This window comes from Anopheles ziemanni, chromosome 3 (genome assembly GCF_943734765.1).
Source record: "Anopheles ziemanni chromosome 3, idAnoZiCoDA_A2_x.2, whole genome shotgun sequence".
Lineage (NCBI taxonomy): Eukaryota > Metazoa > Arthropoda > Insecta > Diptera > Culicidae > Anopheles > Anopheles ziemanni.
In genome coordinates, this window is record NC_080706.1 from 28,960,975 (window position 1) to 28,973,374 (window position 12,400).

Genomic DNA, 12,400 nt, shown 5'->3' on the forward strand with positions numbered 1-12,400 from the left:
ATTTTGAATTTCAGCAATTAAAGCTCTTTGAAATGAGTCAAAAGCTTTTCTTCTAGATGAACTGAAACGTTGGAACCAATTGCTACCGTTCGATGACGCATCACTAACTACCCCCCGAGCCGTTTTTATGTGCGTGTGTGTGTTCCGATCGACAAATCAGGCGTATCCTTTTGACGTGCCAAGACGAAAAAAAAGAACATATATTTATATTCCCTCAATTGGCTTACATCGTAATGCAACGCACACGGACAGCCACTGGTTCGTGCTGGTGGTGAAGCCCACCCGAGGCGCAGGATGGTCACTTTCGTAGTAGATGCACTCTCCTATAGCAGCAAATCGTTTCCTGTGGCATCGGGCTGGAATTCGATTGCTTGGCGTTTCGTCTCTTCTTGTGGGCCGGTTCAATTGATGACTTAATTCATGACAGCCACATCATATCGATCATTTCAATTGGTGATGATTTCTTACCCACCACCTAGTTATTTAATTTAATTCTGAACCATACCGATCGCGATGCTCGGCCAATGGACGTACCGAGGAGGGGGCGGGATTAGACGGGATGGTAACGTGCGTAACGTGCGCGTCATCGGCGAGTAATGACATTCCTTCAAGGTGTTTGCTATTAGCATAAGTCCGAGGCAGTGTGGCGACGTTCTGTTTGTGTCGCTCTGGGACAAAAAAATCTAACGATTAAATAATGTTCATTACTTAAAAAAACACTTGTAATGAGTGCGGTAAACCAAACACCCACAACCATGGGAGGCCGCCATTAGGGCTAATCGAGTCCATCGAAACTGGCACCCTAGAAAATTCGTTATTAATCCCCCTTCAATTCGGTTAATAGATTTCGATGGCAGTGCTCATCTGGATTCCCGCTGATTTTCAATTGCCCTGAATCGAAGCAAATTTAATCGGACTCGGAGAATTCGACGCCCTGCAGCAATCGCCCCCCAGCAGCGATCTCGATACACTACGAGACGCCGAGTTTCGAACCGCCTGGAAATCGAAGCGCGGACTGCTTGTAGAATTTGGCATTTAAATGGGGGCCACTGCTGTCCTCTGCTGCCGGTCGAAATCATGAATCGCAAATTGCATTAGAGCGGAGAGCGTTCAGGTGTGTGTAACCTGTGGCGGGATAGCAGTATCCCCGGGTACGGACGTTATACTATGCGCAGCTTCATTTGGCAGGCGGCGACATATGTCGACGAGGCTCATCTACGAATTAGAATATCGGAAAGACAAGTGAGGTTACGAGCCGTATGATAATAAAGAACGGCTCCACCCGGTGGATCCAAATGACATGCGTACGGCATGGGGAGGGGGTTGAATGGGAGGATGTGGGTAAAAAAGGTTCGATACGTTACCCTCGTCTGGCATTGAGCAGCTCCAACAGAAAATCCTTTGACTACGCCTCATCCTCAGCATCCTAACGCGCAGCGACGATGCATGTAACGAATTAAAAGAATCCATACAAACTTTAATAGTAATTAACTGAAGATAGATAAATAAATCGTCGGGTCAACACGACTGGCCGCTGAAGAGGGCGATCCGACAGGACTGAAACTGTTGGGTTCAACAAATATTGTTTTCTGGTAGTTTCTGGATATGCGGAAGTTCGAATTAATTCTGTATATTCTTTCAAAGAGACAACTGATAAACAACTCGGAAACACTATCGATTCGTTACTAAAATCGCTCAAACACTTGCTTGGTCGTGCAATTGATCGGTTTGACTATACAAAATGTCACACATTGCATTTTCTTACATTTTATAACGCTTTTGGTTAGTAGCTACTAAGATGTCAAAGCCTTTTCAGCCTGTAATTGCTCGAGTTTGCTAACAATGCGTGTTTGCATAGTTTATTGCCTCAATATCGCTTTTCAACTTTTCTAAATACTGTTCAAACTATTTGTTTTAAAATCCTTCCAATTTTTAACCAATTTTTATGTTCAAACCTACGGTAGCATTTTTCTGCTGTCTGTCATGTTTTAATGACCATATTGTCATATTACCTGATACAGTAGCAAGTTTGTATAGTTTTATGTTTTTGGGTGTAAAACACTTTATTCCTAATTGGACGTTTAGACAATTAACATATTAAAATTATTGAACCCGTTACGCTACACACGTCCGAACGCACCGGAGGTCAGGTAGCCAGAGAGCGAGGCCAACGCTTCGGCCCCGTCAGATACGGCGATCCCTTTTGTGATCCCGATCGTGGCATCACCCGAAGATGGAACTCATCTACGGAGAGCCCGGGTTCACGCTGCATCTTACTGGCGTATAACATATAGTTTAGCTGAGATTATTCAACAATGATCTAGTACAACATTTTGTTAAGGCTACATTCCTTAGGATTCATGTAGATGGCATTGAATATGATAAAAAAAACTCAGACAAAAGCAAAACGTAGGCACTGTATAATAAACGCATGCGACATCTTCAAGGCATAACGAATTGAATTTAACGATGTAAGAGATAAGCTATTTTTTTTTACTATGAACGGACAGGCCAGGTGAAAGAACCGATCTAGGAAAATAAATATTCAGCTCAACCTAAATAATTAGCGCATCAAGCCTTCGGAGTATTAACGCGCTAAAGTAGTAGCTAAAATACTTACTAGAAGCACTGGAATTAAGACACCGTTTTGTAGATTGAAAATAGATTTGTTTACTTCGTCACACACGTTAAAATAAGGAATTGGAAGAAGGTTAAAGTTTTAAGAGCCAAAACAATTTCCGTTCAATTTTTAAATCATAACCGCTGCTGGCCACGTGTTCGACGCGGGAGTATTTTCTAAATTTTTAAACATTTTGGTCGACATAAAGCTTAACGAAAGCGTCAAAAGTTTGTCGACTATTTCGAAACTCCGTTGCCATCTCTTGACTAGAGTTGTGTAAATCTGATTCAGAATCATGAATCTGAATGAATCTCTGCCTTATAAATGATTCATGAATCTTTCGTCGAGAGACTCATGAATCCTGAAAACACACCCACTGAGGAAAAGACACCAGCCAAAAATGGGTTGAGGGAACCCTTTTTTTGTCGCATTGTCGACGTCTATGAAAGAATCGGGGAGATTCATGAGAGGTCCATTAAAGATTCATGAAGATTCATTCAGGTGTCTAAAGATTCGTTAAGCTTTGAAGATTCGAATCCGCAAAGATTCATGAATCCATCGGAATGAATCTTAGGTGAAAGATTTATATGAACGAATCTCGCCAAAAGATTCATTAAGCACAACACTACTCTTGACATTTGTTTGTTTATTTTTTTATCGCGTTATGTTTGCATCAGAAAATCCGCTATCAAATTCATCAAAATAAAAAAAATACCCGACCGTCGTCAGTCGTTGAGCATCCCGCGGTCATTAGTAATGCGGAGCTATCTGCTCCCGGTGCATTTTGATAAGCAACCTGTTCGCAACATTCATTAATCCCGGAATTCGTGTCGGTAGTGTGGTACGATGATGTATACCGTGAACAAAATGTTGCTCAGTTCGTGCAGAGTTCAATCTTCACAGATTGCATTTCTCGCACGAAACCTATCAACAAGTGGCATTCTGCAGGAGCATCATAAGTGAGGGTTGCCAATGAAATATCGATTGTAAAATATTGTGTAGTTTAAAGCGGAATATTGTCTTTTTGTCTGGCACAGATGCAAACTGTTGGTGGTCGGCGGTGGAGCCGGCGGATGTTCCGTGGCGGCGAAAGCATCCAACAAATTGGGAGCCGGAAAAGTGATCGTACTGGAACCGGCCGATGTAAGTTGCACCAAGGGGATGCACGAACCCAAGGGGAGAGGGCTAGAAGGCTCTTTTTTGTCATCATCTACGTGGAAGTCATCCCAGTCTGGTAACAGTTGACCGGGGCGTTTCTTTCACTTTGCCAGCTGTTGTTATCAAATGCAATTTAATTGATTATAAGCGCATGAGCGACCGAGCTTATCGACATCCTGTTGGAGACTTACCCTTGAGTGGTCTTTTTAGTCATATGGCTATTAAAATAGAATACACTACCTTGTTAAAAATATGCGGAAGAATCAAACATCCGAGAGTCAGCTGTGGTTAATTCAATGGATTTGGAAGAATATTCCTTCACAGGCACGGATGTGTGCGGATTCCTGAGCTAAATCATATTACAGTGTGTCTGATCTGCTCATGGTAACCCAAGCTAAATTTTTTGAAAGTCATCATGCCACATACACTCTGTTAATGAAATGGGTAAACCAAATTAAACTCCATGCACGATTCGTTAGAGTGTGGCGAAACCGGTTTCGGGAGTTTTATTGCTACCCTTCTTTTTATTGGTATCACGAGAGATGTCGTCTAGACTTTTGTTTCTAATTATGAAGTCGTGATTTTTACAAAACCTAGGACAGACGCATAGAAATTACCAAAATAAATTTTGATTAAATAAATCATCAACTTTTATCTACTTCTACAGAAACACTACTACCAGCCCATGTTCACACTGATCGGCGGTGGCATTAAGAAGCTCGAGGACAGTTTCCGGCCGATGAAAGAGGTCCTGCCAGCGCTAGCGACCTGGTTGCAGGATTCGGCAGCAAAATTCGACCCCGAAACGAATACCGTCCTCACGAAGGGTGGCAATAAGATCGAGTACGAGTATCTGCTGGTCGCTGTCGGTTTGCAGCTGAACTACGACCAAATCCCCGGCCTGGTTGAGGCGCTTTCGATTCCAAACGGAAAGGTGTGCTCGAACTATTCGCCGAAATACGTGGACCGCACTTTTGTAGCACTGAAAAACTTCCGCTCCGGCAATGCCCTGTTTACATTCCCCAACAGCCCAGTGAAGTGTCCCGGTGCGCCCCAGAAGGTGCTGTACATTGCGGAGCACTATTTGCGGAAGGTAAGGTTTTTACATCCGGTCGAGCGAAAAAGATGGACTAACGGTATATAAATTCGTTATTTTAGTCCAAGAAGCGTAAAAATGCGAACTTGTTCTACAACACCTCGCTCCCGGTTCTGTTTGGCGTGAAACATTATGCCGATGCGCTCTGGAAAATAGTGAAGAAGCGGAATATCAACGTGAACCTTCGGACGAACCTGGTGGAAGTGAAACCGTCAACCGACGAAGCGGTGTTCGAAAACTTGGACAATCCGACCGAAAGATTCACCGTCAATGTAAGTAGGTCATAGGCATGTGTGGTGGCGAGGGTGGGTAAATGTACAGAAGAAAAACCAACATCCCCCTTGGTTATTGGCCTATTGCAGTACGAGTTTCTGCACGTCACACCACCGATGGGTGCCCCCGACGTGTTGAAGGCTTGCAAAAGCCTGGTTAATGAAGTTGGCTTCGTAGACGTGAACAAGGATACACTGCAGCACCAGAGATATGGCAACGTGTTTGCCATCGGTGACTGTTCGTCCTCTCCGAATTCTAAAACGGCCGCCTCGGTCGGTAAGAAACTGCGCTGGAATTGTCAATCGGAATCCATAAACATTTAAATTAACATGCAATCAATTGTCTTCTCTCCGTTCACCTCTACCTTCGCCTAGCGGCCCAATCGCAAGTGGTGTACAAAAACTTAATGGCTGTGATGGATGGCAAATCACCGAACCGGGTATTCGATGGATATGCGTCCTGTCCCCTGGTCACGGGATACAACACGTGCGTGCTGGCAGAGTTTGACTACTCGCTGACACCCTTGGAGACGTTCCCGGTCGATCAAAGTAAGGAACGATTCTCGATGTACTTGATGAAGAAGGACTTTATGCCGGCACTCTATTGGCACCTGCTGCTGAACGGCCTATGGAATGGCCCTGGCCTTATGAGGAAGCTGATGCATATGCGTTTGTAGGGAATTTAGGACCTGCTTTCTTCCCGGATTCGAACTGTGGTGGTAATGTATACCGATTGTTATGTTTTATCGTATAAAGTCCATTTATTTTTCGCTGGAGTAATAATATTAAAATAAATTCTCTAAGCCTTAAAACAAATGAGCTTCAATGCAGCAATGTTTTCAAAATCAATAAAAATATATTTTCTCAATTCAAACTGTTTTCGTTAAATTACTATATTTATTCTACATTGACAAGAACCATTGGGCACGCAGCAAAATCAAAACAAACCAACAACTGACCAAGGCTTCTACATGTAAAGCAGGTACGTTTATAGCATTTTGACATGTACGCAATAGAACTTCGAAAACAAATCTCAGCCTAATTTAAAATAGAAAACAAAAGGTTTTGGCCCTCATAATTGGTTGCAAAACAATATTTTTTGTTACAATTTCTAAAATTTTGTTGTAGACAGATTTTTTAAGCAATTCTTGTCAGAAAGGTGCATACATTTAACCTAACCTCTAACATGTACTTACTTTGAGTCGTATGATGCAAAAGCGTTATTCGTAAGGAAACGTGCAAAACAACAAGAACAGTGCAGCGAGTTGTATTATGAGTTAGCATGTAGATTTATCAGCCCAGTGCACTTTTCTCAGTTTAACACTCCGACTCGTCTGTTCGCACGGTGCTTTGTTTCTTCGCTTCCATTCCTTAAAAAAAAAACTCGAAAGTACAACATCAACGTTTCCGTTATCACCTACGCAAGTGATTGCTTATCTACCTCGGTTCGGAATTAGTCGGAAACCTAATCCACGTACCATGGGCCTCGTCGGACTGCTGCTGATGGTTTTAGATCCCTTCAGAATAATACGTAACTATGTGTTCAAACCGATCGCCACCCTGGGCCTGGCGGCGGCCGAAGAATACCAGGCGCGCAAAGCAAAGAGCGTCAAGACGACGAAAAATGTGTTTCTCAAGCTGATCATCGTAGTTTTGGTCGGGTTTTCCGTCGTGTGGGCTTCGATCTTTCTGTACCTGTACTTCTACTACTCGTACATGCCGTCCGTGCTGCACATGAAGGATGTCCACCTGAACATCCGGTACGTATATCCGTTGGATTGCTTGGATCGACATTTCCAAAACTAACGTTTGCATCGTTTGATCTTTTCATAGCGAGTGCAAGGATTCGGCTGTGGACTGCAAACCGTATCCCACGGCCAATGTGGCCCTCACAAACCATCAAAGATTCCTCATGGTTGGCCAACCGTATAAGATTATTTTGAACCTCGAAATGCCCGAATCAGAACAAAATGGTAAAATAGGTAATCGGTTAGAGTTAGTGTTTGTCTGCTTAGTTAGAGCCTTGTCCCGGGTTGGCCCTTGCTGGAGCCACGCTGGATCGTTTTGTGTTACTTCATATGTTTTGATTATTTTCACTAAGAAATAAAATGTCTCTTTTGATCTTCCCCCGTAGGCATGTTCACCGTTTGTGGCACCCTAAAGGATTACCAGCAAGAGGAAATTACCAGCTCTTGCCGGATGTCAATGCTCCACTACAAGTCCGACCTCTTGAAGACAATTCTCACCGTCGTCTTTGCGCCGCTGCTCGTGTTTGGGTACCGCGAGGAGAAACAGATGGTCACGGTGGAGCTGTTTTCACAGTTTCTGGACGATTCCAGTCAACCGGCGACCAACATCGACATCACCATCCAGTGCCGGGACATTCAGCTCTACTCGGCCGAGCTGCACGTGATCGCCAACTTTACAGGGCTTCGCTATCTAATGTTCAACTGGCCAGTCCTGTCGGCCATAATCGGTAGGGGTTATTGCTGCTGCTGCTTGTGGCTTTCTTGTCGACTCCTTTTCTGACCACCAATGTCCTTTCATTTCTATATTACTTGTGCAGGTATCACCACCAATCTGTTTTTCATTCTAATCGTGTGCTTGCTGAGCTGGTACCACTGGGACGACACGGAATGGATAACGGATATAAGGGATCGCTATCAGCAGATTGTGCAGGGCGTATCGAAAGTGGGCGCAATCGAGCAACCACTGGAGCAGTACAAAACGGACAAAAAGACTGATGCAATATCCAAAGATTGGATAGTGGATGAAGAATGAATGGGAATAGATTTAACATTGTTATTATTGTTAACGGTTTCCTTTTTGTAATAAAACACCATATTGTAAATAAAATTTAGCAGGCGGAAAAAAGTTTTTTTGCTGTTGACCGGGAATTGTGCAATTAGTTTACTATCAAGTTATGAACGCGTGATTTATTATCCACAAATCAAAACTAAAACTCCCACTAGGTTTGCGTAACAACTCGTCCATTTGTCTTCCGTTTAGCGTTTTACTCACTAACAACAAATCCAACAGCTTACTTGGATCGTCAAACGATGCAAGCCTAATGTAAAGCACTTTATTGGGAAACCTATCAACAATCATCTATGCCTACCATTGCGGTAGATCCTAGAGAGCTTCGAATTGTGCACTTAACCTGTTCGATACTCCAAGGTATACGTTTGGCGGTGCACAATGAAGTGCTTTACAGTAGGCAAGTACGACGTTTGACGATCTAAGTACCCTGCTGGATTTGGTTAATTTTTTTTTTTAAAATTATTAACTATTTTAAAAAATCGATTTGCTTTCGTTCTTTCATTGTTTCGAAAATAAACCACAAAATATCGATAGATGGTTTTGTTTAGCGTCTTTTTTTTATTATTTTTTCTGTTTTTTTTCTCCTCTGCTTCACTGAAGGTTTTCTGCTCTTTTTTTCTCTTTTCAAATAAAGAAAAAAAAGGTAAAACAATAACATGCACAAACACACCTAATCTATCCGGAGTGTCGGGGAAGGGGTCACCAAGGACTTTTTCATCCCCAGCACACTAATAATGGGTCTTTTTCATACGCCCCCCACACGGATGTCAGGCTGTTGTGCGGCGGTATTTGTTGGAGATGGAAACAAATAAAACAACAATAAAAGAAAGAAATTGCTTAACCGTGTTTTCAGTGCCTTCCTCCGCCGTGATCCTGCCACTATCTGTTTTTGTTTTATCTTTCGTCCTTTCCTATCTTCAGTGTCGCTGTGTTCTACTAGCTTTCGAGCAGCTCTCAATGCCACGGCCTACTCATCTACGGAATTCCCTTCACTCAGTTGAACTGTATAATTGTGTTTTCTCTTCTGGCTTTCCATATGATTCTTACGCGTCCACCAGCCATCGTCCATCCTCCCAGGATGGAAGAATTCTGTTCCCTGCCTCGTTATTGAGCCAATCTTCAATTGAACACATGCATTGTAAGACTTGTTCGGTAGGCGGTGAAAGCATCGTATCACCTTTCCAGCACAAAAAATGTGTTGGAAGCACAAAACAAAAAAAAAAAGGATTCGTAAATAAAAGCTTTGTGTTTGAGTTTGTTTAGTAAACACACACAATGTTCGCCCCCTACGCTTTTTTTGAGGTGTCCTTTTTGCCAAAAGATTATTCCTTCTTGCTTCTCTGTCCAGGCCAGTGCCATTTCCGGAGTTAATCTAATCCGTGAGCTGTTTGTTTCTTTCATTGGTGGGGAGCTTGTACCGACACGCATGGTCAGTCCCCGTCATTTGTCCACTTTAATTACATCTTCTACTTTGCGTTCTGTGGCTCGAGGGATTCGCTCAATGCGGATTGATTCCCATTCGATTTGTTTGCGCTATTCTTCTATTGTGTGTGTGTGTGTCTTTTGAGAGGAATAGTTATATCTCTGGACAAAATGATTCATCACTTATGCCATGTTTAACATGCATGTTGCTCATTGCTGCAAATTTTTGCTCAAGTCTCCCATTGCTCCATAGCAGTTCCAAGTTGTTCGTCCTATTGTTACACTCCATACGATATCCTTGGTTTCTTAGGACCTTTTCATTTGAAATTCTACTCCCACCTTTTTTAAACTGTAATTTTCTCCTACACACCTAGTGTTTTTTGCTTTATTTTTTTTTCTTCTCTTTCCTTCTCTTTCTCTTTCTCTTTCTTGTTTGTCGTGTTAATAGCACCACCCGGTCTCTCTTTGCTGCACGTTTGCGGACATATCACGCACACACGCACTTCTCGTCAACTGTTTGGATGTGTGTCTAATAAGGTCTATTTCTGCCCACCATTGCTTCGTTTCCACAAACACACTCACACGCATTTCAACGGGCATTCATCGTCCTTTCGTCCTTCGAGCTAGCTAATTTGCTAAGTGCTAAGAGTCACTGGAACTGGGCCCCCCTCCGGAATAACTGTCTCCGAGCGTCCGAGTGAGTCGTACGTTTGGGTTTATGTTGAAGGTTGTGTTCTTACTTGTTACTTCTTTAATGTACCTAGGTGTGTCCATTCGGGCCGATTTGCAATTGTGCTACCTTTTTCTTTGTCTCCGTACCGCACACGGCTGTTTTCGATTCAATAATTTATATTATTTATATTGGCTACCGAGTTCAATGCATTCCTTTCCCTATATCACCACATCCTCGAGCAAGACGATTCTCTGCTCTGCCATTTTCATTCCAGTTTGATTTTTTCTCCATTAGGAGTTCATCTTTTTCTTTTGCTCATCCGCTTTTCGTTCATGCTTATTTTACATCATCGTTTGTCCAACCATTATGCCAACTGTCTATACTTATTGCTCTCGCTTCGTTTTCGGTCCGTTCTGTTTACCATCCCCGTGGGTAACCTATTGGGTTTGCGCTTCTTTCTGTACATAACATCGCCCATGTCTCCACACGGCCAGCCTCTCAAATTTGGCTGTTTCTCTGACGTCTTTTACACTCATGTCTACTTCGATCTTTCATTTGCAGGCGATCACGGACAATTCGTTAGCCGTCGGCTCTACGGGCTTTCCTAAACTGACTGATGTTTATTGAAGCATGATCGCACTTTTCCCATCCCCTTCCGATCATCCCTACACCGACACCGCGCGTGTAGATTTAGTTTAATTTGATTTAGCTAAATACATAATACGTTACTACACCGCCATTCAGGCATTCCCCCAAACGTTTGCAGCTCACAGTTCATAAGTGAAGCAACCGTGAGCCGTACGGCGTCTCTCGCCATCGACAATCGACCCCAATCGATTGTTTTCACCCACCAAAACAGTACACAGAGACGCCTGTAGTTTGATTATGCGCGAAAAAGGAATACAGACAACGCTCCCCCTTTCTCTTTCCTAACGTGGCTAGGAAAGGAAGAAAAGAAGGGTCAACAGATAAAGTGTCCTTACCATTTTTTTTTCGGGCATCAGGGGGTGTCGATTTCATCTTCTACTTTCTTCGATTTTAATTCTATCGCGTTACATTTTTACAGTGTCGATGTACACGTACCCGGAACGAACGGTTGCCCGCGTGACATTACGAGGTGATTCCTCGGTTGGCGGCTTCGTGATGGAGTAAGCATTTTTCGTACCTTTGTCACTCCATCCACAAAAAGTTCAAACACACAAAGATATAAAACCAACGATGGGGAGGGGGATTATTAATAATTCCAGAGAAAATATCTCCCATCACCTCCCGATTTGGTCGCAATGAATTTCCCACGAACTCGGGTCCGTGGTGCGCCATGTGTTTTCACATAAAGGCTTACAGGTGTTTTGCAAATTAGGTTTGTTTGTGAAATATTTACATGTTTCACTTTTCAGTTGTTTCACCAAAGGATGGGTAGGGAATGTTTTTTGCACAAGGGTGTATCAGAAAACAAAACAAAAAACGGAAGAAAAAACCAATCAAACAAACTGTACATAGTGTAACGGAGAAACGAATTAAAAAGCCAATGTGGCAGAAGAAAATTATCAGGGATAGGATTAGAAATGTAACTTGCGTGTCTGTGTATGTGTCTTTTTCGTTTCCATGCATTACTCCACCAACGTCGTCGTCGCCGTTGTTACGTTAGGTTCCTCAGAAGGGATACTGTTGATATTTACACCGGGATATGGAGACCGGATACGGGGATGCGTAGGCTTTTTGTTGCATCTTGGGAGGGACGGGGAGCGGCTTATTTTCTTCCGTCTTCGATCATCGATCTTCCCCCCACAAAGGCTTACATTGCCTGTGCGTAAGTGGAAAGAGTCTCCCCCACTCGTACGTACAGGGTGAAGGAGCAGGAGGGACTGGTTTTGGATGAATGGGATGTGCAACGAGCTACCAAAGATGGGCCTATCACGGAACCACGCTCCCCCTCTATCTCTTCTTCCTTAGTAGTACTACTTTTAATAACTTATTGATACGAGTTTTAATATACAGATACGGTTGGCGTACGTTGCGCGAAGATCAGTTCAGTTTCTTCGGGTTGCGGAAATTGATGGCAATCCTTCCCGCGGGCTGTCTCTTCTCTCTCGCTGTTATTTTTTTTTTGTTTTTTGCCTAACAAATGGACGTTCGCCGTGCAAAGGATGGAAGTTTGCTATTCAAGCTGGCCACGCACGCACGCACACACGCACACACACGATCAGAGTTTTCATGGCGGAGCCGCCGGCTGGGGATGGTGGTATACATAGTTAGGTCTTCTGTCGTCTAACACACTCCCTCTCTCTCTCTCTTCTCTTGCTGATAAGTTCAATTTTTCAAAACCTTTGCGTACGACG

The 12,400-nt window shown here is 43.2% G+C and overlaps 2 protein-coding genes across 2 annotated transcripts; both read left to right on the forward strand.

Moving 5' to 3' along the window:
- Nucleotides 1-3,473: 3,473 nt before the first annotated feature.
- LOC131287870 (sulfide:quinone oxidoreductase, mitochondrial) lies at nucleotides 3,474-5,914 on the forward strand. Its single transcript, XM_058316956.1, has 6 exons — nucleotides 3,474-3,579; nucleotides 3,658-3,763; nucleotides 4,446-4,871; nucleotides 4,937-5,146; nucleotides 5,237-5,423; nucleotides 5,522-5,914. Exons 1-6 carry the CDS (start codon nucleotides 3,488-3,490, stop codon nucleotides 5,821-5,823), a joined length of 1,323 nt encoding a protein of 440 aa, XP_058172939.1. The 5' UTR covers nucleotides 3,474-3,487; the 3' UTR covers nucleotides 5,824-5,914.
- Nucleotides 5,915-6,403: 489 nt separating this feature from the next.
- Nucleotides 6,404-8,000, forward strand: LOC131287636 (seipin). Its single transcript, XM_058316703.1, has 4 exons — nucleotides 6,404-6,906; nucleotides 6,980-7,128; nucleotides 7,281-7,622; nucleotides 7,713-8,000. Exons 1-4 carry the CDS (start codon nucleotides 6,626-6,628, stop codon nucleotides 7,925-7,927), a joined length of 987 nt encoding a protein of 328 aa, XP_058172686.1. The 5' UTR covers nucleotides 6,404-6,625; the 3' UTR covers nucleotides 7,928-8,000.
- The last annotated feature ends 4,400 nt before the right edge of the window (nucleotides 8,001-12,400 follow it).